The 27,093-nt window shown below is 37.3% G+C and overlaps 2 protein-coding genes across 2 annotated transcripts in view; one reads left to right on the top strand and one right to left on the bottom strand.

The window, feature by feature from the left end:
* Positions 1-27,093, bottom strand: part of LOC123701313 (myotubularin-related protein 13) — a 69,363-nt gene that overhangs the window by 10,988 nt on the left and 31,282 nt on the right. Inside the window, exons 4-32 of the mRNA XM_045648738.1 lie at positions 23,622-23,738; positions 22,133-22,352; positions 21,446-21,687; positions 20,631-20,881; positions 20,046-20,237; positions 19,612-19,720; positions 19,022-19,158; positions 17,399-17,510; positions 16,877-17,061; positions 11,902-12,037; positions 11,637-11,758; positions 11,002-11,099; positions 10,511-10,673; positions 10,080-10,185; positions 9,598-9,732; positions 8,318-8,486; positions 7,866-8,002; positions 7,230-7,387; positions 6,611-6,765; positions 5,925-6,090; positions 5,496-5,627; positions 5,086-5,194; positions 4,623-4,768; positions 3,873-4,027; positions 2,335-2,548; positions 1,667-1,802; positions 1,142-1,324; positions 551-718; positions 66-218 (exon numbers count right to left, since the gene is read on the bottom strand). Coding sequence (XP_045504694.1) covers positions 66-218; positions 551-718; positions 1,142-1,324; positions 1,667-1,802; positions 2,335-2,548; positions 3,873-4,027; positions 4,623-4,768; positions 5,086-5,194; positions 5,496-5,627; positions 5,925-6,090; positions 6,611-6,765; positions 7,230-7,387; positions 7,866-8,002; positions 8,318-8,486; positions 9,598-9,732; positions 10,080-10,185; positions 10,511-10,673; positions 11,002-11,099; positions 11,637-11,758; positions 11,902-12,037; positions 16,877-17,061; positions 17,399-17,510; positions 19,022-19,158; positions 19,612-19,720; positions 20,046-20,237; positions 20,631-20,881; positions 21,446-21,687; positions 22,133-22,352; positions 23,622-23,738 — 4,506 coding nt within the window. The remainder of the gene's footprint in view (positions 1-65; positions 219-550; positions 719-1,141; positions 1,325-1,666; positions 1,803-2,334; positions 2,549-3,872; positions 4,028-4,622; positions 4,769-5,085; positions 5,195-5,495; positions 5,628-5,924; positions 6,091-6,610; positions 6,766-7,229; positions 7,388-7,865; positions 8,003-8,317; positions 8,487-9,597; positions 9,733-10,079; positions 10,186-10,510; positions 10,674-11,001; positions 11,100-11,636; positions 11,759-11,901; positions 12,038-16,876; positions 17,062-17,398; positions 17,511-19,021; positions 19,159-19,611; positions 19,721-20,045; positions 20,238-20,630; positions 20,882-21,445; positions 21,688-22,132; positions 22,353-23,621; positions 23,739-27,093) is intronic.
* LOC123701335 lies at positions 13,062-15,743 on the top strand. The gene is made up of 4 exons (XM_045648771.1): positions 13,062-13,156; positions 13,618-13,776; positions 14,540-14,701; positions 15,548-15,743. Exons 1-4 carry the CDS (start codon positions 13,082-13,084, stop codon positions 15,725-15,727), a joined length of 576 nt encoding a protein of 191 aa, XP_045504727.1. The 5' UTR covers positions 13,062-13,081; the 3' UTR covers positions 15,728-15,743.

Genomic DNA, 27,093 nt, shown 5'->3' with positions numbered 1-27,093 from the left:
TAATCATCTTTCGAAACACCCCGAATACAGAAACTTTCCTATCCCCTGTTACCATAGCAACGTACCGGGTTATCCAAATCGGGCGCATACAGCAAATTGAAGAAGATCGGCGATCGCTGGTGCAATCGTTCCGCGTATTCGAACACGCCGAGCCCTCCTCGCGTTTCCTCCTCACAACCGCCCTCCGTGCACCCGCTAGTGGAGTCCATCATCTGCGACTGACATATTAGGAAATAATTAGTATTCGTTTAGAAAACATTTAATTTTACAAACAACCATCTAGCTTATATTATGGATAAGATAAAGGCAGATTAAATAAAATTCTGATATGTAGTGAATCTGACAGTTAAAATGACATAAAAAATTACAAAGTTTACATCAATAACTGTCAAAAACTCTTAAGTACCTAAATGTCTTAAAAAACATTGTCCTGAGTATATTTTTCAGAAAGAATTTTGTAAGTTTCTTATAGAGACTCATTATGAAACGGAAAGATATGCAATAGGAATGAAACGCTGTGCCAAATACTTTTGGCAATGTATTTACTTACCAATCTGCCAGCATCCGGTCTCCTCTCATCTGGAGCCAAGCCCAGTTCAGCTCTTTGTGCTTCATTATCGAAGAGGAACGTTCGGAACCGACACGACACGCTGTGGTACGCGATGAAACGAAGGTAGTAGTCGTTGAACTCGAACGCGAGGGGAAATTGCTTTTGGAGCTAGAATTCGGAAAATTGTAGTTTATATTATAGAAAGATGGGTCAAAAAATACACAGAAAACATTATTTTCCCTGTTTTTAACATACAAGAGGCAATAAGGACAACAAAAGGTGGTTTGCTAACTTTTTGTTAGCTTCATATTTATTATTTTGCCTTTATTAATCTTTAGTATCATCCGTCCGAGGTCCTCATTACTGAACCACCACTGAGCAATCTTTTGTATTATAGTGCCATAATATTGTTCTTGAAATTCCTAAATTGTCTCCTTTATATGATGACTGTATTGAATATGCACTGAACAGAATAACCTCAAAATTTAAGTGGCTTGATGCAAAAAAATGTGAACATTACTTAACATTACTAAAAGCCCAAGAGTTTTAAAAATTTCAGTCCCAATAATATAACACAAGTACAATAAATACCTGATGAACAGCATCCAGGAACATCAGGAAGGTCGGTGTGAAGCCTTGCTGCGGGGTTGCAGCTATATTTAATCTCTGCTGAAACTTGTGACCGAGCGCTAACCATTCCTTTTCAACTAGGATACGGAACCCGTCTAATGTTCTATAGTAGGGGTCTAGGCAGATTTGCGCTAAGGACGATATCTGTAAAGTTTAATAATGTGATAATAATACATTAAAACACAATTAGAAGTGAGGTAAGACACATTCTAAAAGGATTTTAAATAGCAGAGATACAACAAAACATATCATTCTTAATCTCGTAACAACAAAAATAGTTTTACTTTTCACAAATGTTTACATAATATATATTAGAAATGTCACAAGTAAATTTAAACTGTATAGTAAGTAATCTTTTTAGAATTAATGTGTTTGTGTGTGTTTATGTTAAATAGGGACGTGAACACAAAGATTTTGAGCCTATTTGCTATTATGATTAGAATGTATGTTTGTGTGGGTTAATGTCTAATGGTGTAATAAACCCACCTGTGCACACACATCCCAGCCATCTTCCAGCGAGATGAGCACAGAAGAACCCTGCACATCCAGCAGGTCCAGCACGGCTCCCGACAGCTGCATGATCTGCCGCAGCTGCCACAGCCACCCGGACTCTTCTATTAACCTGAGAGAGAGGAACATTTAGTCCTTCGAGCCGGATTTTAGTCAAACGATGAAGGAAATTGTTTGGGATTTTTTTGAAAGGCTGTTGATTTTTGCTTACAAGTTTTTAAAGTGATCATTTTACTTTTTTATGTTTTTAACTTGATAGCCGATTGTAATTGTTCACATAATCAATTCATTTCATTCTTATTCTAGAAGTGGACGAGGCAAGTTTGGTAGAAATAAATTAAGCATTTTATTGACTTTTCTTGAAGCATACTCGTGCGTAGCTGCCGTATTATATTGTAACCACAGCATAAATTTCTGCGCACACAAACATGTAGCTGAAGGAGTGTAAACACACACACACTTTAATTGTTATTAATCTGAAACTTTACTATTCTGTTTACGTATTTATTAATATTTGTATGAACTCATAAGGGAAGGCACTGTTTTCTGAGACACAGGTAATAACCTAGTTCAGAAGACAGAGCAAAATTGTGAACTGAATATGTAAAATTTGCTAATAAATATTATTTTTTTTTTACACTGACCGGTGGAAGGGCGGCTCCTCTGAGGGCGCGGGCGGGGCGGGCGGCGCGGAGGGCGCGGCGGCCCGCAGCAGCTTCTTGAAGGCGTGCTTGGTGGCGCGCGCGTCGGGGTACTCGGCCGGCACGGGCTCCACGCCCGCCGGCCAGCCCGCGCCCGCGCCCTTCTCCGTCACCACGTACAGCGCCGCGCGACGCACGCCGCCCGCCTCGCCCGATGCTGCAATACAATCAAATCATTTATTTATTTCTCCTCAAAATTCCCAATCACATAAATTAATCTACATGCATACAAAATTATCAAACAATTAGCTGGAGTTGGAGGAGCTGGTGTCTGAAATGGGTTTTAACCGGTATCACAGATCACCAGGTCCCCGCCCTCGGAACCAAAATATAATTACAAAAATATGTTTCACATAATTCAAAAGTTTGTGATTAGGTAGTGAGAACGACATAAGTTGAACAATAATTGTTGAACAATACGATAGTTAAATCCGGCTCGAAGGACCAACGCACATAGTATTGTATCCGACTCGGAGGACCAACGCACATAGTATTATATCCGGCTCGAAGGACCAACGCACATAGTATTGTATCCGACTCGGAGGACCAACGCACATAGTATTATATCCGACTCGAAGGACCAACGCACATAGTATTGTATCTGACTCGGAGGACCAACGCACCTAGTATTGTATCCGACTCGAAGGACCAACGCACATAGTATTGTATCCGACTCGGAGGACCAACGCACATAATATTGTATCCGACTTGGAGGACCAACGCACATAGTATTGTATCCGACTCGGAGGACCAACGCACATAGTATTATATCCGACTCGAAGGACCAACGCACATAGTATTGTATCCAATTTGGAGGACCAACGCACCTAGTATTGTATCCGACTCGAAGGACCAACGCACATAGTATTGTATCCGACTCGGAGGACCAACGCACATAATATTGTATCCGACTCGGAGGACCAACGCACATGGTATTGTATCCAACTCGGAGGACCAACGCACATAGTATTGTATCCGACTCGGAGGACCAATAGACATGGTATAGTATTCGGGTCTTCAAGCGTAGAGTGAAGGTACTACCTTCTAGGGAAGTGCGTACCATCTTAGAACACATCTCAGCTTAACATCAGGCGAGATTGTGGTCAAGTGCTTCCCTATCGACAATAAAAAAAACTATCGAGATATGGCACGGGTTAAACTTAATTATTGGTCTTCCGAGCTGGATAAAATGTATCAAAATACTATATATTAGGGAATGTACAGTAATTCATTACAACGTTTTTCGTCTCCAAGGACCTTAAAAAAATTAAGTATTGATAAATGACACATATTTTTCACTTTAAAAAGAAATACTTGAGTAAAATCTTCAGTTGGTTGCCTGAAAGAAATCACTTATAAGTGATAAGACCGCTATCTATGCTGTGTCTTCTTTTAGCATAAGTTTTTTTTTGTGGACAGTACAATAAAGTATTTAAATAAATAAATAAATAAAATACTATTTGCATTTGAATTTATTTTACCTGAGTCAATTTCAGCAGTAGACAACCTCTGCCTAGGTGCGTACAGTTCCAGATGTGAAGCCTGTCTCCTGTCCTTCAACGAGCCCCACCTTCCGAAGTGTCTACCACCAGTGGCAGTATTGCCACCCTTGCCACCACTGTTCCTACCTAGCACTCTGTAATTGTTAAAAAATCTGTTTTCACATCCGGCTCGAAGGACCATAAAGATGTACGGTTCGTACACCTGGGGATGCTGCTGCTGATAATAAAACTAAGCTGCTAAGCTAAGCTAAGCTTTAATGATGCTATGCTGTTATGCTATGAGTTACACACGTACGCGGCTCGCGACGTTTTAATGTGAACTAACGCTATATGTAAATGAAAATGCTGTGATATACAAAAAATGATGATGATGCGCTTTGTACGGTTGTACCGTACATGGTCCATACTTAGTAGTAATCAAAATGACAATCTAGTAAAGAAGAGAAGCGAACTGTTTTTACGTCTATAAGTTACATATATTTTTCTGAAGCGTGAAGTATCATGTCTTCAAAGAAAAAGAAGGTGGCTAGAAACTAATACCCACTGATAAGACAAGACTGTAAACAAGACAAAACTGCAGCAATAAATCGATATTTAATTTAAAATATCGATACTATAAACTACTAAAATGTACCATTTCATGAAGGGACGTCAGTTTATATTGCGCCTAAAAATATTTTTTTTTTTTCCTTTCAGATAAAAAAAATCCAGTTATAAAATTTCCCTCACCCCAAAGTCCCCGCAGCTTTGGTCAGCAGGGGCGTATGATGCTGATCCTCGCAGCACAGCAGCAGCGAGTCGAGGCTGAGGCTCGAGTCCTCGAGCTCGCCTCGCGACGCCGGCGTCAGACTGACTAGAGTTGACAAAAATCTCTCCTACACACACAGTGTTAGTCTTAAAACAAAGTCTTATGAGTATACTATGGAAAGAAGTGGTTTTGGGGCAAAAAAGTCGATCTACTTAAAAAACTAAACTTTTCTGCATGAAAAATTTAATTTTTATGAGTATGATAACAAAAGCAATCATATTAAAAAAATAAAAGTACCAAAATAATAATTCATGACATCTTTACAGTATTATAATCTCGTTAGTAAAAATCGCGTGAGATCACGTCAAAGCAAACAACAAGCTTTATAGGGATATCATTTAAAAAAAATACATTGAACATTGTGTTTATTGATTACTAAATTACCTGTTCCAAACTAGAAGTAGATTCAGTGCCAGCTTGTGCAGGCGCGGGCGTCTGATGGCTGCTCGCCTTCAGCATTCCAATCACACCCTTGTGATGGGATGCCGCTGACCTGCAAATAATGCCATTTTAAATATACAATTTAATGAATTTTAATTTGTTAATAGTAAGTTCTTCTATTAGAATTTGTAGAATATTGATACAGAAGTAGTTCTGCAATTATTGGTAATCTGTTGTTACAAAAGTAATTCTGCAAGTATTGATAAACTGTTGTAACAAAAGTAGTTCTGCAAGTATTGGTAAACTGTTTTTATAAAGATTGTTCTGTAATGGTAAATTTTTGTTACCAAAGTAGCTGTACAACTATCAGAACAATTTTGTTACAAAAGAAATTACTTAAATATTCCCAGTACCTGGCCAATAATGCCCTAGTTCTAGGGTGCCTCCAGGTAAGTATAGGCAATCTATTCTGTCGGTACCCACGCGCCGCCCGCCGCAGGGACTCGTCTGATATCACTTCCGGCACCGCAACCACTGCTGGGTAACTAGAATTGGAGACAATTACATTAGCATTATTACATACATTAGAGTTAGCGACAAAAAATCCATACAATCAGCAAAAATAACGTCCTGAGCAAAAGCTCACCCAAAGTGGAATTTTAATGCTTTATAAATTCAACTTTAATGCATGCAAATACGGTTGAATTTATTTTGGTGTATATGTCAGAGCAGGGACAGGTGGCTCACTTGATGTTAAGTACACTTGGCCCATAAACAGGCGTGTTACTGGCGTTTAGGAGACAAATACGCTCTTTACCATTAATTCAAGACTTTATATGTACCTGCGGCACAGCGTGTACACCGCGTTGGCGTGCGCGAGGCGGAAGGGCGCGGCGGCGAGGCCGAGGCGAGCCCAGTCGCGTGCGTACGCCCGCTCGCGTACTCGCTCTAACGTGCGAGCTGCTGGCGCTTCTGCACTCTCGCTGCTGCCCAGCTCCAGCTCCTCCACTGTACATAGACATAGGGGTAAACCACCCAATAATTGGCACTTTAAGCAGCTACTTCACAAAACTGGTGAAATTCGCATGTACAATTATGTTTTAATTAAGAAAAAAACATTTATACTGGTATTCTAATCTATGGAGAATATTATAAAGTACAAGCTGAGTCAACAACAAGATAAAGATTGTCCGAAGCAAAACTCTGCCTACGCGTACATTAGGCAGAGTTTTCTAAATAGAGTTTGAAGATTATTGCTTTGAAATAGGGTGTTAATTTCCACTTTACTATTTTTATTTTGTAAAAAATTGTAGTGTATCGACTCATTTTTTTTTTACAGACACCAAATAATTAAACATCCACCTTAGGTTATTCAACTGGTCAATTTTTTTATATCTGATCCCCATAATTTTCAGAGGATAAAAAATTCTTTTATTTATGATTCTAAATCTGAAACCATAATTTTCATAACACAAAAAATTCATTCACAATATTACTGTTTTTGAAAACATCCCACAAAATCACTTACATGATAACGTATCAGCCGACAGTGACGACATTAACGGCGGTGACGTCAGCGATCTCGCATCAGCGGACGGCAGCACGTACTTCTGCCGTTTCGAAGGTTTCGGTTTTAAACCCGCACGTCGCGCGGTTTTTAATAGCGTCTTTTTCGCAAAACCTCTGGAAAAGGCAAAAATGGTTACTACATTGGAATATGAGTTGATAATTAGAACTAATAAAAATTGAACTTTGTTGTTGTTGGCAATATCACAATATTTTGTTAAATCAAGTTTTGAACACACTTTGTTTTTGAAGTATTCCATGTGAAAACATTTTTATAAGACACTTAGTTTGCACCAATAGTACAGGTGCTATTAGTGAAGTTTTTGTGGTAATTAAGCTATTGCATAGCTTCTATCGCGGGCCTTGAGCGCGGGGACCGAATCGAGAAATTCCGTAACGAAAAAACCTCACGCTCCCCACTCCGACGGGCGGAGGTGTGGCTTGAAGGCATAGCATGTAATAGCTTTACCGCGGCAGTCCTCGAGTGCCACACGTCGTTATTAGGATTTACCATTACTTAATAATAATGGTCCATCAAAAGATGTACCAAAAATTGTCCATCTTTTTGACCCCATACTCACTTGAGCGTATGATGTTTGGGCTGCGCTAGCGACGGCGGTGGTGCCGCTCTAGGTGCCAGTGCAAAGTGTAACAACGGGTGTTGCGGGTGCCGGAGACGGGCCACTTGCTTGCGGAACGCTTCCGCTTGCTCGCTGCTCACTTCTTCGTCTAATACCACCTTTACAAATAAAGAAAATTGTGTGTTTACATAACAAATAACAATGCTGACGTAGGTTAATTTGCATCCAAAAGTTACAAATCCATACTTTAATATTATAAATGCGAAAGTAACTCTGTCTGTCTGTCTGTTACTCAATCACGCCTAAACTACTGAACCAATTTTCATGAAATTTGGTATGGAGATATTTTGATACCCGAGAAAGGACATAGGCTACTTTTTATCCCGGGAAAATGACGCAATCCCGGAAATTCTTTGACTGCGCGGGCGAAACCGCGGGCGGAAACCTAGTGTTCAATAAAATTGTCGTATTTATTACAAGGAACGAATTACTTGTACTGTATTTATTAATCCTGATCACCGCTAATGGACATACCTGATTAAATATTACAATTACACAAAAAAGAGCGCTTCAATAAAGTTATGTAAGAAAATTGGAGTTCAAACAATATTTTTTATTGAAAAGTACAAATCATACCTTTATAAGTTGAGCAGTTGCTGATCGCAATTGCAATCCGTCGTGCAACGCGTGCTCGAGGTGTGCGTGTGTGCGTACGCTCTTTTCGCGCGTTAGTGCGCACACCGGGAACGCGCGGACCACGCTTTGCTCGCAGGCTGGTAGAAATAGTAGATAATATTATTATGATTAATACTAGAAATAAAGTTAAGCAGTTATAGATTATATGGCTATAGACTCTTGTAAATAACTTTAATTATTGGTGAAGTAGTTACTATTTCTGTTACATAAAACAGTCTTCGGCAATTATTTTCAAATAGGTAAACACCTCAAAACTGTTTAGCAAGTCAAATCATTGTCATTATAAATATCCTACTACATTATTAGCTGTCAAGATGTTCAAGACAGTATCAATCGAAACTTAAACTACCTTCATTAATCATGGAGAAAGACTTTTTATCAATAAAACTCACCATAAGGATCAACAGGTGTGCCTTTAAAGATAATCCTATAGTTGGTCAGGAACAGTGCTCCTTCCGCCGGTAACAAGGGTGCCTCTCGACCATCAGCCACTAATAAGGCTCGGAGCGCAGGCGCAGCTACCGCCTCCCCACATACTAGAGCTGGAGACACTATTCGGGGCTGGAATTAAGTGTTCATTAGTTTTTATAAACATGTAAATTTTACTAAAAGACCGTGTGTGCCGAGCACACGTGTTAGGGTGAAACTTCTTGAGCAAGATTCAAAGATTTTGGTAATCGTCAAATCGATTTAAATTTTACTCTCAACGCGCCTAAAGAAGTTTCACTTCAGAAATTCGATCAAGAGGCGGGATTCGAACCCGCCTATTTGTTTTTAATTTTGACTCTTTGTATTCTTTATATTTTGTATAGATTCTTTAACATATTCTAGGTGGATGTCATCATTTGTGCAATGAATGCTCTTTTACTCTATTTGCGTAGTTAATTCAGATTTTCCATTTTATGCTTGATTTTGTAATGGAAAGTGTTAGTTTTACTAATTTGATAAAATTATGTCCCCTAAATCGAAAAATTAAACACAAAAAGACTTATTCATCACAAAATAAAGTACAATCAGTGTAATATTCTTCTAGGCATTCTATCTTCTTTTTATATTTGTTCTGCTAAAAATTTCACCAGTTTGTAAACTGCATTGTCTCCTCAATATGAGATGGTATTATCTTATGAAAGAAAAAAAGTTAATTAATATTATACCAGGTGAAAGGTAAGACGTTAGACAAATTTAGACAGGAGCTTCTACTCATGAAACTGAACAACTTTTGTTCTACAACCTTGCTGAATTCGTAAAAAAATGGACTTTGTAAGGAAACTTCGCTAATCAGCTGATCGATGTCCATACAAAATCAATTTTTTTTTCTACGAATTCAGCAAAGTTGTAGAACTAAAGTTGTTCAGTTTCATGAGAAGGAGCTCCTGTCAAAATGCGTCTGACGTGTTACTAGTCACCTTGTAGATTTTTTTTTGAAGTTATACTTCTTTTGGCGCGATGGAGAAAAATTATGAGAGTGAATTTTGACGATGCGCGCGCACACCGACACCTAAATTTAACAGCATGAAGTTAGTTCTAGGTGGTATGAAAATTGATAATTATGTTCAAGTTGTATATTCTAGTATTTTTTTTCCATACGCAGGAGAAGTATAACTTCAAACGCGTGTACATAAGTACACACACTCTTTTTTTTGTTTATGAGTGACGTAATATTGTTTTATACCTTGTGCACGGGCGGCAGGCGGCGGGACTCCCGGGCCACCGCGTCGAGCGTCTCCAGGTGCATGTGCACGACGCCGGGCACCATCTGGTGCAGGCAGCGCACGTGCTCCGCCGTCACCCCGCCCTCCGTGCACACCTGCACACACGTTACACTTTGGGAATGCACTACAAGTTGCACTTGAGTTAAGTGCAACTTTTAGTGCAAATTAGTGCAAGTCCGGAACTTTGACACTTTAATTTGGGTTGGTAAAAGGCTATCAGATTTTTATCTAATGAATTAAATTTATTTGCATTGGTAAAAAAGGTAATCCCATCCTTGGATTTTTTTTTTATAATGAACACAGTACATGACATCAAAAAATTTGAGACATTAAATAAAGTGAGACTTTGGAATGTAGACAACTTTCCGAACAAAAAGAAGACACAATCAATATGGTATCACATAGGCATATTTAATTAGTGATTGACATGCATTCATTTTACCTTATCCACAAATCTTGAGACCATCTTGATAACGTTGTTTCCGGCCTCTCCAGGGTCGGCTTCTTCGAAACCTGACTCTGCGTCCGCACTGTCTGATTCCGCAACACTGAAAAAAAAAACACTTTACACATGTTTCTTTTCCTTTCCAATATGTTTTATACACTTTTTACAAAAAACAAGATTAGAATGTTGTACCCTTTATATCGAATTAAATTCATCTGATAAAAAGCAGATAAATTATATTATATTTCTCTTTTGTCTCCTTCTCTTAAACATGAGATACACCTACCCCATACCCTACATACAAGAAATCCAACATTCCTTCATATATTTTAGGTAGGTAAAGTACTTTCAATATCAGTTTAAAGTTTTTTGTTATCTGTAATTATTACGGAATAATCGCCTGTGCATATATCTTGTATATATCTTACCTATTAGATATACTATTAGTCGCTCGATCGTCATCCGCCCGCACATCAGCTCTCCGTCCCGCTCCCTCCAACGGCAGCAGCAGATACACCATCCTGTTCGCGTAGTGTATCGCTTGACTGTATAGTGTAGACTCTTCGCTCGCTATCAACTCCGCTTGTTTCTCTATGGTGATAATTTTAAGATGCAAAATTGGTTCAGGGACAAAAATGAATATTTATGGAATAATTTTTGGAATTAGTAACCAGGATAGTTCTTAATTAATGGTACAGAAAATGGGACATAAAATGGGACATACAAGTTAGCTCAGAGGACCATTATTTTCATTGGCGTAAAATGGGGATGAAAAGGAAGAGATTTTAAACAGATAAACAATTATATAAACAAAGAAAAAGGATTTTAGATGCAACCGGTTTAGTACTATCAAATAAACAGTAATTCTTTCGCTTACTATCAAATAAACAGTAATTCTTTCGGTTATAAGTGAACTCACCGGTAGCTAATGTGGGCCACATTCGCATCTGCTCTGCGGCTATTTCTAAAGCGCTAGGCTCTTGCGCCTTCAATAATGATATGTATTCCTCGTCTTCTCTGAAACAAAATATATACCTTGTATTACATCTATATTATTTATCTATCACAGAAATTGGCCTAATGTCCAATTTATTGGAATTTATTATTTATTTATTTATAAACAGCGCTTTTAATTGGTTCAAAAGTATTTCTCCTGGAAAATTGGTCAATCAGTATTTTTGTTAATAAAACTTTTCAATAATTAACCGACTTCAAAAAAAGGAGAAGGTTATCAATTCGGACGGTATATTTTTTTTATGTATGTACACCGATTACGCTGAGGTTTCTGAACCGATTTACGTGATTCTTTTTTTTTTTTTTTTGATAAAATAGGTTTGATGTCGGTTCCAAGCCAATGTAACCCTTACCGGCTTACACGGGCTTAATACTAAGTGTTTAGTGCTTGTCACCGACTTCAAACCTATTTAAGAAATAGCACATCTAAATAATATGTAGTAATTAATAATATCAAATCTTTTTTATTTTTAACTTTTCCGTTTTTTGAAGTCGGTTTTTTTTAACGTAGTTATTTTTATTTTAAATTTCCTTTCATACCTTGGGCTTGGTACTTTCTGATGATGCGTAGGACTCGGCAAGTACAACGCCTTGATATCTTTCTGTACATCTTGGTAGAACGCCGCTTCCCAGAACTGCTGGCTCGTCCACACCGCGTGCTCCTGTAAGTGGTTTTGTTTTTGTATTACTTTGATGTATTGGAAACAGACGGGAGAATTTCAGCCACTCAATTGAGTAGCTAAAGTTCAGTAAAAGTCTGTTTCGCGTATACATCGTACCATACATGAAACCCAAAACCACTCACCTGTATACACATGTATGCGTATTGTATTACTCCGGTGCATAGTTTGCGGCAGTACGCAGTTGCTAGGGGCAATATGGCCGCCGCTATGGAATGCTCGTCGAGCGCCGTCGCTGATTGGAGGGCGCAGTTTAATAGCCTGTAGAAGAAAGTATTTTTTAGGGAAATATACAGAACAGTTGTATGATAAAATCTGTCAAATATGGACATTGTACATAAGGAGAGTATGTTTTTTTAAAGAAAACGCGATATTCCCGGAAGCGAAGCCCAAAAAGTTAGTCAATTACTAATTCAAGATAATTACAGCTTCATGGGTAACCTAGGCAATTATAGTTCAGGATACATCGCCCATTTTTGCAAGTGACTACTATCAAGCTAATTTTCCGTTTGTAGCTTTATTTTGTACGAAAGTCTCGATTGTGGTAGCTAACAGAGATAACAAGGATAAAAAATTTTGACTTGATGGTTCTCAAATATTTATTACTAACTGAATGAATTTTTTTTTGTTCAATCTCAAGATAATTACCTAAATTATTCGAAAAAATATTTGTCCTACAAAATCTATGGTTGGTTCAAAGATCCCCCTTTCCAAAGTGTATCGATAACGAGGTCATCATAAATGATTACTAATAAGCTGATTTTTTTGTTTTCACTTAGTTAATGTTTATATAATTCAACAGACATATTGTCCTACAAATTGGGTAATAAATATTTGAGAACCATCAAATCAAAAAATTTTATCCTTGTTATCTCTGTTAGCTACCACAATCGAGAGTTTCGTACACGAAATTATTCGGTGTCTCATCAAAATAAAGCTACAAACGGAAAATCAGCTTGATAGTAGTCACTTGCAAAAATGGGCGATGTATCCTGAACTATTATTGAATAATGAACAAGTAACAATATATTTTATCGTTGCAATTATAGAATTCATTGTTTCAAGAGATCACTTTTTACACACACAAATAACAATGAATTATATCTTCGTAATTATAGAATACACCATTTAATTTACTATTTAAAATGTAATAACGCGAACACTTGAAACCTATACAATTTTTAGATCGCGTTTATCACGAAAGCTTTTGATAACATCTCTTGTTTTTTTGTTCGGTTAATTATATGTTAGATATAAGGACACGATCAGAGTTACAATGTTTATTTGGTGACCTTTACCAGCAGTATGTACAAGTTCTCGACCGTTGTAGGCACGTTAGCTTTGCTATACTTTCTCGATACAAATGCGAATATGGATGGGGTAAGATTGTCAATATTTTAGGTTCAAACTGAAAAAACTGCATTTTGTACTTATATTATAATATTTTATTCGTATAAAATTTGAACGGGGATTATCTGTTTTTTCTTCCTGAAGCAATGAGTAGTTATCTCCACTAGATACCACAACACTAAAAACTTATTCTTCTATCAATTTTGTCACACACAAAAACAATATCTCCTACTTCTCCGCTTTCTTCTTAAATTTTTATATAAATATTCAACTTCAACTTCAACAACAACCCATTATCCTGAACTTTTTAGCACTGTACAGTACTTTTGATTTTTTTTTACTGTCGATAGGGAAGCGCTTGACCACAATCTCGCCTGATGTTAAGCTGAGATGTGGTCTAAGATGGTACGCGCTTCCCTACAAGGTACCTGTTCACTCTACGCTTGAACGTTTGATACCACTTATGAGTTCCAATAAACATTTTTACCCAGGGCCCCGGGCTCTGGTACGTGTTCAGCGTGGAGGACTGCCACGAGGAGCTCGAGCTTGTCCTCATGAACATCACCGTGAAGAAACACAAGCTGAACCGAACGCATGATGTGTATGACGCTCTACTCGATGTACATGACACTCTTGGGAATGGAGATGGGGTAAGAGGCATGAGAATGAAAAATTATTCCGGTATTGTGAACTTAGAGTCTCCTTTTAATAACTAAGGCCCCGGAATCACAGACACAATAGAAAATCTATTGTGTCGTGGACCGATCGGGCCGCTTGGGGCTCAATGGGTTAATATGTTTTTTTTTTATTTATATTTTGGTATGCATATTTGTAATGTGTTTAATAGAACCTGAGGTCCTGCTTGTCACTTAAAAATGTGGTATTCATAGATTTGCTCACTAATCAGGGATAGATGACAATAGTTACAATAATTTCATAAATTACCGGGTTGAATAATAAGACCAATAAAAATAATACATTTAAACAAAATCATAGCTACATGCTTTGTCAGAAGTGAAACTAATAAGTATGTGATAAAATAAATGATCGATAATAAAAAATATTTTAACTGCTTAACTATGGTTGTTCCATGCATATTACAATTATATTGAACTTGTCGAATCGGCCAAACAACGTATTTTAGGTAATCTTTTATTGAAGTTATACTTCTTTTGGCGCGATGGAGAAAAATGATGAGAGTGAATTCACACACCGACACCTAAATTTAATAGCATGAAGTTAGTTCTAGGTTGTACGAAAATTGATAAATATGCTCAAGTTGTATATTCTAGTATTTTTTCCATACGCCAAAGAAGTATAACTTCTAACGCGTGTACATAATTACACACACTCTTAAGTCTTATTTATATAAAGAAATACATTGTCCAAAACCTATATTTTATGTATGTACAGGTATTACTAGACATATGCAAGCACACTGACGGCGGCTGCAAGCAGGTGCACCTCGTCACCGACAACGACGTCGGGGAATTCGCTGAGAAATACGCTAAAAAGAACATGGAGGCCGCTTTCACATTGGCCGGCATGGACCCGCCGCGCTTTCCTGTGAGCCCGGTACGTGTAAACGCATTTTATCACATTAAATATTTCACAAGCCCTTGGGAAATTTTTAAATTATGTATAATTATATTTTATTAATGAAAGACCTTACTAAAAAAGTTTGCCGCCCTTTGTTATTAATCATTTAATTATTATTGAAGCAGAAATATTAATTGACGAAAATATAGTACCGTAGCACATACATGTTTGCGTATTCGGTTACGAACACGTTTGCGTGTACGTGTGTGTGTATTTGTATGTGTACGTGTGCGTATGAAGGTATAGGAATAAACACGTCGTTTTTTTCTTTCTTTCTCAGCCCGGTTTAACTCAAAGTTGAGAATAGGCCTCTAAGAAAGTAATGACGTGCACATCGTCATTACTTTCTTTTCATTTTCAGGTATTTTTATGCGCTCAGTTTACGTATAAAAATAAGTTTGTATCTAAATGCGTGTATACAGGGTGTCCCAGCAACGGTATACTAAGCCCCAAGGATGTTATAGTTTTGCATACGCTGATTACGTAAAAAATACTTATAAAATTCCAGACGATTTTTTTTAACAAATAGATGAATTCTTAAAACTATGTGTACACCCCTGCCACCCGCACGTGAGCTATCGTTTAAGATTAAGTCTTCATAGACGAAATGCTCACATTAGCGAAGCGGTATATGCCGGCTGCGCGAAGCTAGAGACGAAAACATGGATTTTAAGGAAAAATTAAGCAAAAAATATTTGGCGTAATTTTGTTGTTTAAGTATTTTTTACGTGATCAGTGTATGCAAAACTACAAGTCCCTTCGCGCTTAGTATACCAATAGTGGGACACCCTGTATATTCGCATTAACTATCCCTACTCGCAGGGCTCGTACGACGTGCGTGACTTCTACTTCGACCGCTGCGAGATGCCGCACGACGCCGTGTACGGCGAGTTCACCGCGCTCGCGTACGTCACGCGCGGAGCTCAGCGGGTCTCTTGCGTACGTGTGCATGTCGAGTTCAAGGACGAGGAGGATAATGAGTGTGTTTATGATGACGAATAAATTGTTGTTGTTTAAATGTTTTTTATTTATTTTGTTGTTAAATTTAAAAAAAAATCGTGTCAAAAGTAATACTTATTTGCTATGCTACGGAGAGTTGCTACGCTCGCGTACGTCACGCGCGGAGCTCAGCGCGTCTCTTGCGTGCGAGTGCATGTCGAGTTCAAGGACGAGGAGGATAATGAGTGTGTTTATGATGATGAATAAATTTTGTTCTTTAAATGGGGTTTTATTTTGTTGTTAAATTAAAAAAAAAATCGTGTCAAAAGTAATACTTATTTGCTATGCTACGCTCGCGTACGTCACGCGCGGAGCTCAGCGGGTCTCTTGCGTGCGTGTTCATGTCGAGTTCAAGGACGAGGAGGATAATGAGTGTGTTTATGATGACGAATAAATTGTTGTTGTTTAAATGTTTTTTATTTATTTTGTTGTTAAATTAAAAAAAAAATCGTGTCAAAAGTAATACTTATTTGCTATGCTACGGAGAGTTGCTACGCTCGCGTACGTCACGCGCGGAGCTCAGCGCGTCTCTTGCGTGCGTGTGCATGTCGAGTTCAAGGACGAGGAGGATAATGAGTGTGTTTATGATGATGAATAAATTTTTGTTCTTTAAATGGGGTTTTATTTTGTTGTTAAATTAAAAAAAAAATCGTGTAAAAGTAATACTTATTTGCTATGCTACGGAGAGTTGCTACGCTCGCGTACGTCACGCGCGGAGCTCAGCGCGTCTCTTGCGTGCGTGTGCATGTCGAGTTCAAGGACGAGGAGGATAATGAGTGTGTTTATGATGACGAATAAATTGTTGTTGTTTAAATAGGGTTTTATTTTGTTGTTGATAAATTTTAAAAAGTGTGTTTATACAAAGTAGTAGTACAGTCAATGTCAGAAGTGAAACTTCTTCGAAAAAAACGCTGCACGTCTTTGTGACGGTAATATTGAGTTTATTTTGATAAAAATTTTAACCTCATGCGCCTAAAGAAGTTACAATTCAAAAATATGCAAATTAAAGTAGAATGTCTTGCAACACCATTTGCAACAAGATTTTTCGCATTTATTCTGCCAAAACATTTAGAAAACGTAACAAAGAGGTTTTAGTATATAATTTATTCGATTTAAAGTCGCAGACGAAAAGCTAGTTAACAAACAACTCACCTAACAATAAGATCAAACTGGTGATGATGCAGTATATGCTTGTTTGTTGGTAACCTCTGCGCCAGATCCCTTACAAGTGCCGCCCGTGCTGCGGGAGCCCGTAGCGCACGTAACACCGCGGGGAACGACTTGCGCGCGTCCGCGTAACGGCACTCGAATATCGCTGCTATACACGCGCGCAACACCTGTGATAAGGTTGATTTTAGCTTGTATTACGACAGTGTAGCGTAATACAATTTTTTTTTCAAAGAGGAGTAAATAGAAGGACAGGTTTATGTAGGATTAGCAAGTCCACTTCGGTCACTTAAAACTAATTTCCTATTTGATGTTTTACTACTATAAAAATGTGAATAAATTTTATGCATAATGCACAAAATAAATGTTGGTCCTTCGAGGCCACCATAAACATAATAAAAGTTACCAATACTCCTACAAACAAATACAAGAGAAAACGTCAAATACGGAAGTATATAAGAAGAGAAAGTGTCAAATACCCAAAAAAAAAACGAAATATACTTTTACCTCTAACCTCCTAGCTGAATTAGTTAACAACAACTGCGTATGTTCCACCGCTCCGGTGGGCGGCGCCGCGGGCGGAATGATTCGAGGTGCTGGCATTCGGATCGCTTGTAATCTGAAACAAACATTTATTATAGACGACAATAAGAATTTTTTTTTTCATACGAGATTTTTTTTAATAAAATACAGGAAAGGGTGGCTAAGTCATGTTTTTAAACATGTTAATAATTAATGCAATATAAATGTTGTTATAATTTACTTTTACTATTGATTATACACTAATTCAACTTTGTTTCAATGAAATTATAGCCTTCAAGGAGAGTTGATACATGTGACACAGCGAATATAAAAATGAACAGCACATAAAAATGAATAAGCGCGTGACGAGAAATAATATCGGTAATCCATTGTGGTAAGGGCCGCCGTCGACCCGGCTAGCAGTAGTAAGTAAACTCAAACTCAAACTCAAACATTTATTTATTCAATTAGACTTCTTCGAGAAGCACTTTTGAAACGTCAATACATATTTTTATCATTTACCACCGATTCGGAAAGCAGTATCTATGGAGAAGAATCGGCAAGAAACTCCATAGTTGCTCTTTTAAATCATTTCAGTATTACAATTTAATTTTACAAAATATGTAAGTAACCGTACGTATATATTATCATAATATGCCAAAGAACTGTCCTGCGGTTCTCACGCGACAACCCTCCATGGGTTTTTATCTTCCATATATTCCTTAATGCTGTAATAGGCTCTCTGAACTAAGACGTTTTTTACATAATTCTTAAATTTAGCACTACTAAACTCTTTAATACTATGAGGAATTTTGTTGTAAAAAAGTATACCTTGACCCATAAATGAATTTTTAACTTTAGCTAACCGGTAAAATGGCATTTCAATTTTATTTCTGTTCCTTGTGCCATAACAGTGTCTATCTCCTACTCTTGTGTGTAAGTCTGCGTTTTTGTGTACATATAAAATATTATTAAATATATACTGTGATGGTACAGTGAGGATACCAGTATTCTTAAAGAGATCTCTTAGTGAGTCCCTAGCACGTAAATTATATATAGAGCGTATGGCTCTTTTCTGTAATATAAATATAGTTTCAATATCTGCAGCCCTGCCCCATAGCAGAATTCCATAGGACATAATGCTATGAAAGTAGCTAAAATAAACCAATCTACCAATCTTAGCTCGCGAACCTACATCGACTGTCTAATAATTTAATTTTAATGAAAAATTGTTAAAGCGGTGCCTACCTGCAATTTAGATACGGAAGTACTACTTAATGTTTATTTTAAACTAGCTGCTCCGCGCGGTTTCACCCCCGTGGCTCCACTTCTGTAGGTCGTAGCGTGATGATATATACCCTATAGCCTTCCTCGATAAATGAGCTATCTAACACCGAAATAATTTTTCAAATCGGACCAGTACTTCCCGAGATTAGCGCGTTCAAACAAACAAACATACTCTTCAGCTTTATAATATTAGTATAGATTAATTTTGAATTGTTTAAACAAAAAATTATGTATGATCTACTTGGTAAGCCTTTTTTAAATAAAAAAATATAAAAAAATAAAACTATTCTGAACTACTACACAAATCTATCCCCAACATACTTATCAGCATTATTATTCCTCGCCGATAGCTCATCAATAACTTGCTGCACTCTGATAGCGGATAGCGGCGGTAATGGCGGTTGGTGGATACGAGCCGCAGCGCCCTCTGGCGGCCGCAGGATTCGCTGTTGGAACACCTGGAATGAATAGTTTTTGACAATTTAATAAAAAAATACATTAAATAAGAAAAATAGTAATATAAAATATATGTTTGCTTTCTCCAATTATTGTAGTGTGAGCACTCAAAGTTGGACTTTTTAGTACCATTTTATACATGTTTTAAATTACTGAATTTCAATACAAAAAAGAGCGTGTGTGCCGAGCAAACGTGTAAGAAGTCAAACTTCTTTGGCAAGATTCAAAGCCATCAAAATCGTCGCCTTACACTATGACGTGACGTGACATGTATTGGCATGACGCGAACTTAAAAATTTTAATATCTATCTCAACGCGCCTAAAGACGTTTTACTTCAAAAAATCTGTTTACAAAATAACTAAATTCTAACACAGCAAAAATAATGTCTTATTTGCAAAGGTTAGCTTAAAATTATAAGTAAATATTCTATATTATTTATGGATTCAATTATTACCTGTGGATTGGGATTTTCGTTGTAATGTAGCTGCATTGCCAACTCTTGTATGTGCTGTAACTCTAATTCAGGATTTAGCGCTTCTAATCTCAATTGTTCTGGAAGGTTTCTGAAAACAAAATTCATATTTATTATGTAGTGAAATTAGCTTTTTTTATTGGTCATTTTAAAAAGGTGTAAATATATATATATGAAATTAATGTAAGTTTACGTGTAAATTTAATATCCCAAAATTAGCTGAGTAGATGTAAGTGTAGATGTAGATGATAATATTGACATAGGTGTTGTTGCAGATATAGGTGTAGATGTAGAAATAGGCATAGACATAGTTATAAGTGTAAATATATGTAGATGTAAGTGTAGATAAAGGTGAAGTTGAAGATACTGTTGGTATACATATAAACATATTATACAAAACAAACAAAAACACGCACTGTACGAGCTCATCCCATATATCCGTAGGCCTCCAGGGCGGTCCTCTTTCAGCCACCAGCCCGTTAAAGAACATGGAATCTAGGAGCCGTTCTGCAAATGGGCACTGGGAGAGACCCCGGGCTCCGAGGAAACCGGCCTTGTGGAAGGTCAGTACTGGCGATGGATGGATTCGAATTATGGTCAGACAGTGTCTGGAATTAAAAAAACTTTGATTGAGTTTCGATTGAAAATATGATTGAGAGCGGTTATAGAGTAAACAGGCGATTAAAGGTTCCTTGAAAAAAAAAACTGTTGAAAAATCAAACTAAATATATTATCAAAGTTTCTAATAATTATGAATTATTAATCCCCGTTATATGAAACCAAATATAATATTGGAAAAACAACTAATTATTGTATTAAAACTGGCACTAATAATTCATTAATATGTATGCGTTTAAAAATATGTCAACTATAACATAGAATGAAGTATAAGAGAAGATTAAATAAACACATGTATCCAAATCCTTGCTTATCCAAAATGGGAACACATTCTGTCACTTATAATATGACACTAAGCTACATATTGATCATTTACCACGCACCTATATCCCTGCAACAATTTCGCTAGCGTCCTCATAAACACCGCCCTGATCTCCTTATCCAACATATGAGGGGGCGAAGCGGCCGGCGGCGGTGGGGCAAAGGCCGAGTCCGCGGACCGCAGCTCCGGCTGCAGCACCAGTGCTAACGAGTCCTGGAGGGAGGATAGGAGTTTGCCCTCCGGTCGGGGGATGTTCACGCTGGGGGGTATGTGCAGGGAGCCGGTGTCGAGGTCCGCTATTATCACGTCTAGCTGGAAAGAGGGTGCGTTTAAATGGTGGTTATTTAATCCAGACAGGGGAGAAGAATATATGTTATTGTTTGATAAGCTTTGATTTTAAAACTGAGACACTTCATATTTCTGTATTTTGAACTATATAGATACAAATTCATTCTACAAAGAGCATACTTAATCTTACGATGTACCTACTATAAACAACTACACTGACAATCGCCTATTTGTTGAAAAATGATAGAGCGGCGTTATATACAGCATTCATTCAAATTAACACCTTATTTCAGGGCAGTACATTTCAAAATTCATTATATACGCTCATTATAAAAATCCACCTAAAAGACGCGAAGGCAGATTTTGTCTGGGATACTTTTTAAATGTTAATGTTAGTCTAGTTGTTTAATATAATGCAAGGAAGTGTAGGTGTCGCCGTAAGATTGTTAAAACCATTAGATTACAATATAACTTGCGAGATTGCAAACAATTGAAAATTGTGATCTGCAATTTAACAGATCAAAATTGCAATATAACACATAATTTTTAAAAGTATTTACAATACATATTAAAGACAAAATAACTTACCAATTCCGAGACCTCCTCTTTCAAACTCGAGTGTACACCTATCAAGAACGGTGTGGGCGTGGCCAACACCTCAGCTAACCCCGCGGGGAGTAGCGGTATGTATACGTGCGCGTATCGGAACGGGAACATGAGGGCAGCTAGCGCTCGACACACGGCGGACAGACGAGCCGCTGCTAACGATACTAGGAGTACTTTGTGCTCGCTCATCACGGCGCACCAGAGCGTTACCGAATTGTGGATACCTGGAAAGGTAAGTTTTTATGAAATTTTTAATAAGAAATGTACTATGACTTAATTAAATTTCAAAGATTAATAAGGAGCTAATATTTTTCTTCGACCGTCAAAAAATGTCTTATAACTTACTTATATCATGAAATACCTTTTAATCAAGTTTATCCCCGACTTAATATCTAAACGATTAGGCTTAGTTATTACTATATTGTTCAGTTAATTAAGAAGATTACATTTTCACGTATATTAATAATTAGTATATTTGCTTTTCAATTTTCATTGATACTTAAACGCAGTTTATTCATTTAATAACTTTTCTTATGTAAAGAATGATCATCATCATATTATCATAATAATCGTGAGTTCTCCACTACATCTTCTATCTTCACTAAACGATTCTCATCTCTGCCTTTAAAGTCGATCTAAATATTACACTTTAAATCTTTTGGCACTCACCTAACAACCTAAGTAACATATACACGGATGTGTGCGTGACCGGCATGGGGGGAGCCGCGGGGGGTTGCAACGCCTGCCGGTCCCCGGCGCCTATACTGAAGCGAACCTGTGGCCCACCAGGAGGGGGGACCAGGACGCAACCGACCAGGTTGCCAACTAGCGTCTCGAGGGGGACGCCAAGGTTCTCTACCCATACTGTGTAGATTATGCCGAGGCAGTTCTGTAAATAGAGTTAAGAAAATTTTATCTTGTGATATGTGTTTCTTTTACATTAAATGCAATTCATTAATATTTGAAAGTATTTATTATTAAATAAATCAATTACCTTTACAGAATTAACCCAATGCGGTGCTGAATAACATTATAATTTTAATTTTTATACAAATTCAAATACACTAACAACTTAAACAAATTAACTAATATGTAATATAAAATGATTCTTTTATTCTGACACGTTTTTATCTTGCCTCTTTCACTTTAGGGGCCATCCATTAATCACGTGATGTTTTTTTTGGCACGCCGCGCCGCTTTTCGGTTGAGTATAAAAAATAAATACACGTGATATATTACTTTACCCCCCCTCCCCCTGGTGATAAATCGTGATTTTTTGATGGACCCCTCCCCCCCTTTCGAGCCTCACGTGATTAATGGACAGCCCCTTACGGGAAACGCTTTAGACCTTTAGGCTAAAAACGATCCGATCTTAGCAACCGAATTCCTGATACTCTTTCGATTTTAAGTGGCCATAATCAATCTATTCAGAGTAAAATGCAACCAACATAAAACATTGTATAATGCATTAACTCTACAGTTGCTTGAACCTTCGTAGTTTTGCTCAGCTTTGCTAATTTTTACTGATTCAACAAAAACCGATGCAAATTAGCATCGTTTGCTCATATTTAGGCATGATTAAGAGCTAGCGCGCAAGAGCAACTTTTGTCTCCGCAACTATTTTGTCTCTCCCATTAACTCTATAGGAAGTTGCGTTGCTACGTGCGCGCACTTTCTTACTAGCCCATAGAGTTGATGGGAGAGACAAAATAGTTGCGGAGACAAAAGTTGCTCTTGCGCGCTAGCTCTTAGAGCCAGCGCGCACGAGCAACTTTGTCTCCGCAACTATTTTGTCTCCGCAACTATTTTGTCTCTCCCACCCATGGGCTAGTATGAAAGTGCGCGCACGTAGCGACGCAACTCCCCATACAATTGATGGGAGAGACAAAATAGTTGCGGAGACAAAGTTGCTCGTGCGCGCTAGCTCTTAGGTTGCTGCTTAACTCGCGATATGAAGCTTTGATATATTATGTAGAGTTGACAAATTATCGAATGCGAAAATAGCTTTTTCAAGCTAATCTCATAATCTGTGCAATATTTATATCCAATAAATTGAATAGTTTTTAAGAGCTAAAACATTTCACATTAAAAATTCAAGTTAAAAACTGTGAAGTGAATTATTGAATTTAAAATTTTATTAGCATACAAACATACTAACCCGAAACGTATCTATGTAGTCTTGCCGCGACACAATCACAAGGCACTTCGGCGCATACATTATGCTGTGGTGTGTTATGTTCGCTACCGTACGCGTTGACTCTAAAGATTCCTCGTCCTGCAATAGAAAAATATATAAATTTAACAATATGATCACATCTCTTAAACAATAAAATAATTTTCAATAAGAAAATAGCACGAATCTTTCATGAATAAATTCTATAGTAGGGTAAGGGAAAAAATGTCAATAACATTGTGACCTACTATTTAATAATTTTCAATAATTCAGTTAAATTTTGTGTTATCTAATAAATACAGTGCTATTAAACACACTCTTATAGCAATTCTGCTGCATCTAAACAATCTTACAATAAACAACAACCCTCAAAAGAAAAATAGAGCACGTAAAACAAACAACAAAAACCTATCAACGCACACCATCCACGCAACATCGCACAATCTTTCTACCCTTTCCCAACGGACCAAGGTTTAATAGTTGCCTGCGTCCCACAAAGTGTCTATTTACCAGCATACAACCCATTTTCCGGGACGCATAGCACTCCGGGGCGCGGTAAGGCTGTGCTATTCAGAATGGCATAATTTAGGCCCAGGGGGAGCGCCGCCGGAATTCATTATAGCACACCCGCCTCTGGGGCTTAGTAAATATACTTTTAAAAATTTATGACGCTCGTACCTTCTAGCTAGGCTGCTGGCATAATTTTGCATAGCCGCAGCACGTGTGTAGACTATAACATTATTATACTTTTTGAAATGTTTTCATAACCTCAGTTGTTATGTTTTCAATTTTCAAGTACAATCAAGTACAAAACTATCTGGGAATTCTGGGCTAACTTAAACAATCAGGAATAAAATTTACGATGTTTTTAATTCGCAAATTTAGATTGTTATCAGTACCTATTGAAACAGTTTGTATATTAATGAAGACTTTATTTTTGCATATTTTATCATTCATAGCGTAAAAAAAAATAAAGTGTAAGTAATACCTAATTTTTTTGCCAAGATAATCCCGATGTCTGAATAAACGTACTTTTATTGATTTAGATTAATTTTTTTGTATGGAGACAATATTATTCTTAGCGAGTACTTTTAATTTCGCTTATCACCATAATTTTGCGAATTCCCTACCACCTTCATTAAATTTCTGGCCTATTCGAACCTAATTACAAACCGAATTAAAACCGACAATACGCAATCTCCTACCATCAAATCCCTAGACATTCTCATTTGTACCCAGACATCATCAAGTAACTATACAAGATCGAACCAGGCTGTTTAACATTCAAGACACTGCATCACCTACTGCCTGCAACACTTGACTGACGCATTATTGTTTTTATGGTGATTCGATAACGGTACAGCCACTGGGCAAACCGCTACCTTTTAATACATTGCACCATTAAAATCAAATTACTTGCCATCTTGATGTGGTAGGGCAATCTTAATGTGCTCGGTGTCGGGACTGTCGGGTTACCCGCATGGTCGTTTGCATGTATTATGTACTAGCTGTGCCCCGCGGTTTCACCCGCGTGGCGTGGCGTAGCGTGATGATATATCCTACAGCCTTCCTCGATAAATGAACTATCTAACACCGAAAGAATTTTTCAAATCGGACCAGTAGTTCCCGAGATTAGCGCGTTCAAACAAACAAACAAACTCTTCAGCTTTATAATATTAGTATAGATTATTCAATGGATATTATTTTGACGAGAAACACATTTTGGACACGAGCTAAACTGCAGGTGAAAGACTAATTAATAATTCACTACTACATCACTTAAAAATTCTGCTGAAATATTCATTAAAAATGTAGCAGTAAGTAGGTACTAGGATTTCATTCAAGACGGTAATACATCAAAGATGCAATTTCTTATCGTAAATATATTTGCATATTTAACGAGTAAATATAATGGGGTTAATGAACGTTATAAAGTTATGAATAATTATAACTCCTAGATCAATATCTATGTTTGTATGATATATATAATGTTTACTAATAAATTCGCATTCTTTTGAAACATTAGGCTCTATTCTATTAAAATTTGTTTAAAATTTCATCACTTTTACCGATACGAGATCGATAATTCATAGTAAATCAATTGCATCTCATCAAATGCTGTGCGGAAATTTGAATCATCGTTTTGAATAAGCCTGTCATTATCTAATTAACTGTTGATGTAATGAAGTGCTTCATATTTATTTTTGAAGTTTATACAAATAGTAAATACCTACATTCTAGGAATTGAAAAGCGTGCATTTTATAATAACTATATCTAAGATTGTATAATATGTGTTACGTGTGTTATGTAAATATTTGGTCTGTTATTATTCCAGACTAGAGACACACGCAGTTATTATAAGAATGAAACGCCGTTAATCTTTGCCTTTCCCTGTAAATCATTAATACGTACTATCAAAAACATAAAATATAACCACGTCAATCACCAACTACACCAAAATCAACTCTTGTAGAACTAAAAGAGATAACTCTCATCAGGTGGGTTCCCACGGCATGTCTGCTTCACAAGCATCGGCAGACGACAAGCGCATGTCGCCGTCCGTCGCGATTTGAACTGAGCGTTCCCACGGCATGTCTGCGTATGGCAAGCACTGGCGAGCACGGTGGACGGTCATTCCTACTAATACCTAATCTGTGGGTCATTACAAGATGTTAATCATCATTAATGTCATTTCTATTTTTGTGTTCAGCCTTTGTGCAATCCCATAAAGCTGGTTCGTTTTGATAAAGTGTTAAAAACTCGAAAATTTGATTGTTGGTCCACTCCATCGGCACGTGTACTCGCATACGCGGCCGCAGGTGAAATGAACGATTACAATTAATTACAACCGAGTACCGACGCATACGCAAGCCCCGACGGACCACGAGTCCACGACGAACATCGACGGACTTCGACACACCGCGCCACGCCGCACCTTTGATCTTACCGACTCCCGATGGATAGCACAAACCTCGGCAGGCGATCACAAGCGCGCCGATTCCCATGGCATGTGGTATGGTGTGGCGCAGTGGGCCGACACTTAGAACATCGTTTTGGTTAGCTTTACATTATCAAGTAATTTTAAACTTAATTTCATGTATATAGAGTTCATATTATATTGTACTTTTCCAAGAGCTACCCGTGAATATTGTAAGCCACCATTTAGAAAAAATAAAAAAATGTTTCTAATGTTGGCCTCTCCGATTTAATAATATATAAATTATAAAATTAATTTAGTTTTAATTATTTATTATTATTTCTGCTTTTTTTTAATCTTATTTTTGTATATTTTAGTTTTAACTTGATACATAAATAAATTATTTCTTTCTTCCTTCGATTTCTTGTCAATGGTCATAGACAACTTGATGTTGATTTGTTGTATAAAATTTTAAATTCAAAATGGCGTTTATTGTTTGTTTTCGGATAGAGCAAGAGGATAGTTTATAAAATTTGTTC

Source organism: Colias croceus, chromosome 21 (genome assembly GCF_905220415.1).
Source record: "Colias croceus chromosome 21, ilColCroc2.1".
Classification (NCBI taxonomy): Eukaryota; Metazoa; Arthropoda; class Insecta; order Lepidoptera; family Pieridae; genus Colias; species Colias croceus.
Note: the sequence above shows the minus strand (reverse complement) of the source record. Positions and strands in the feature narration are given on the sequence as shown.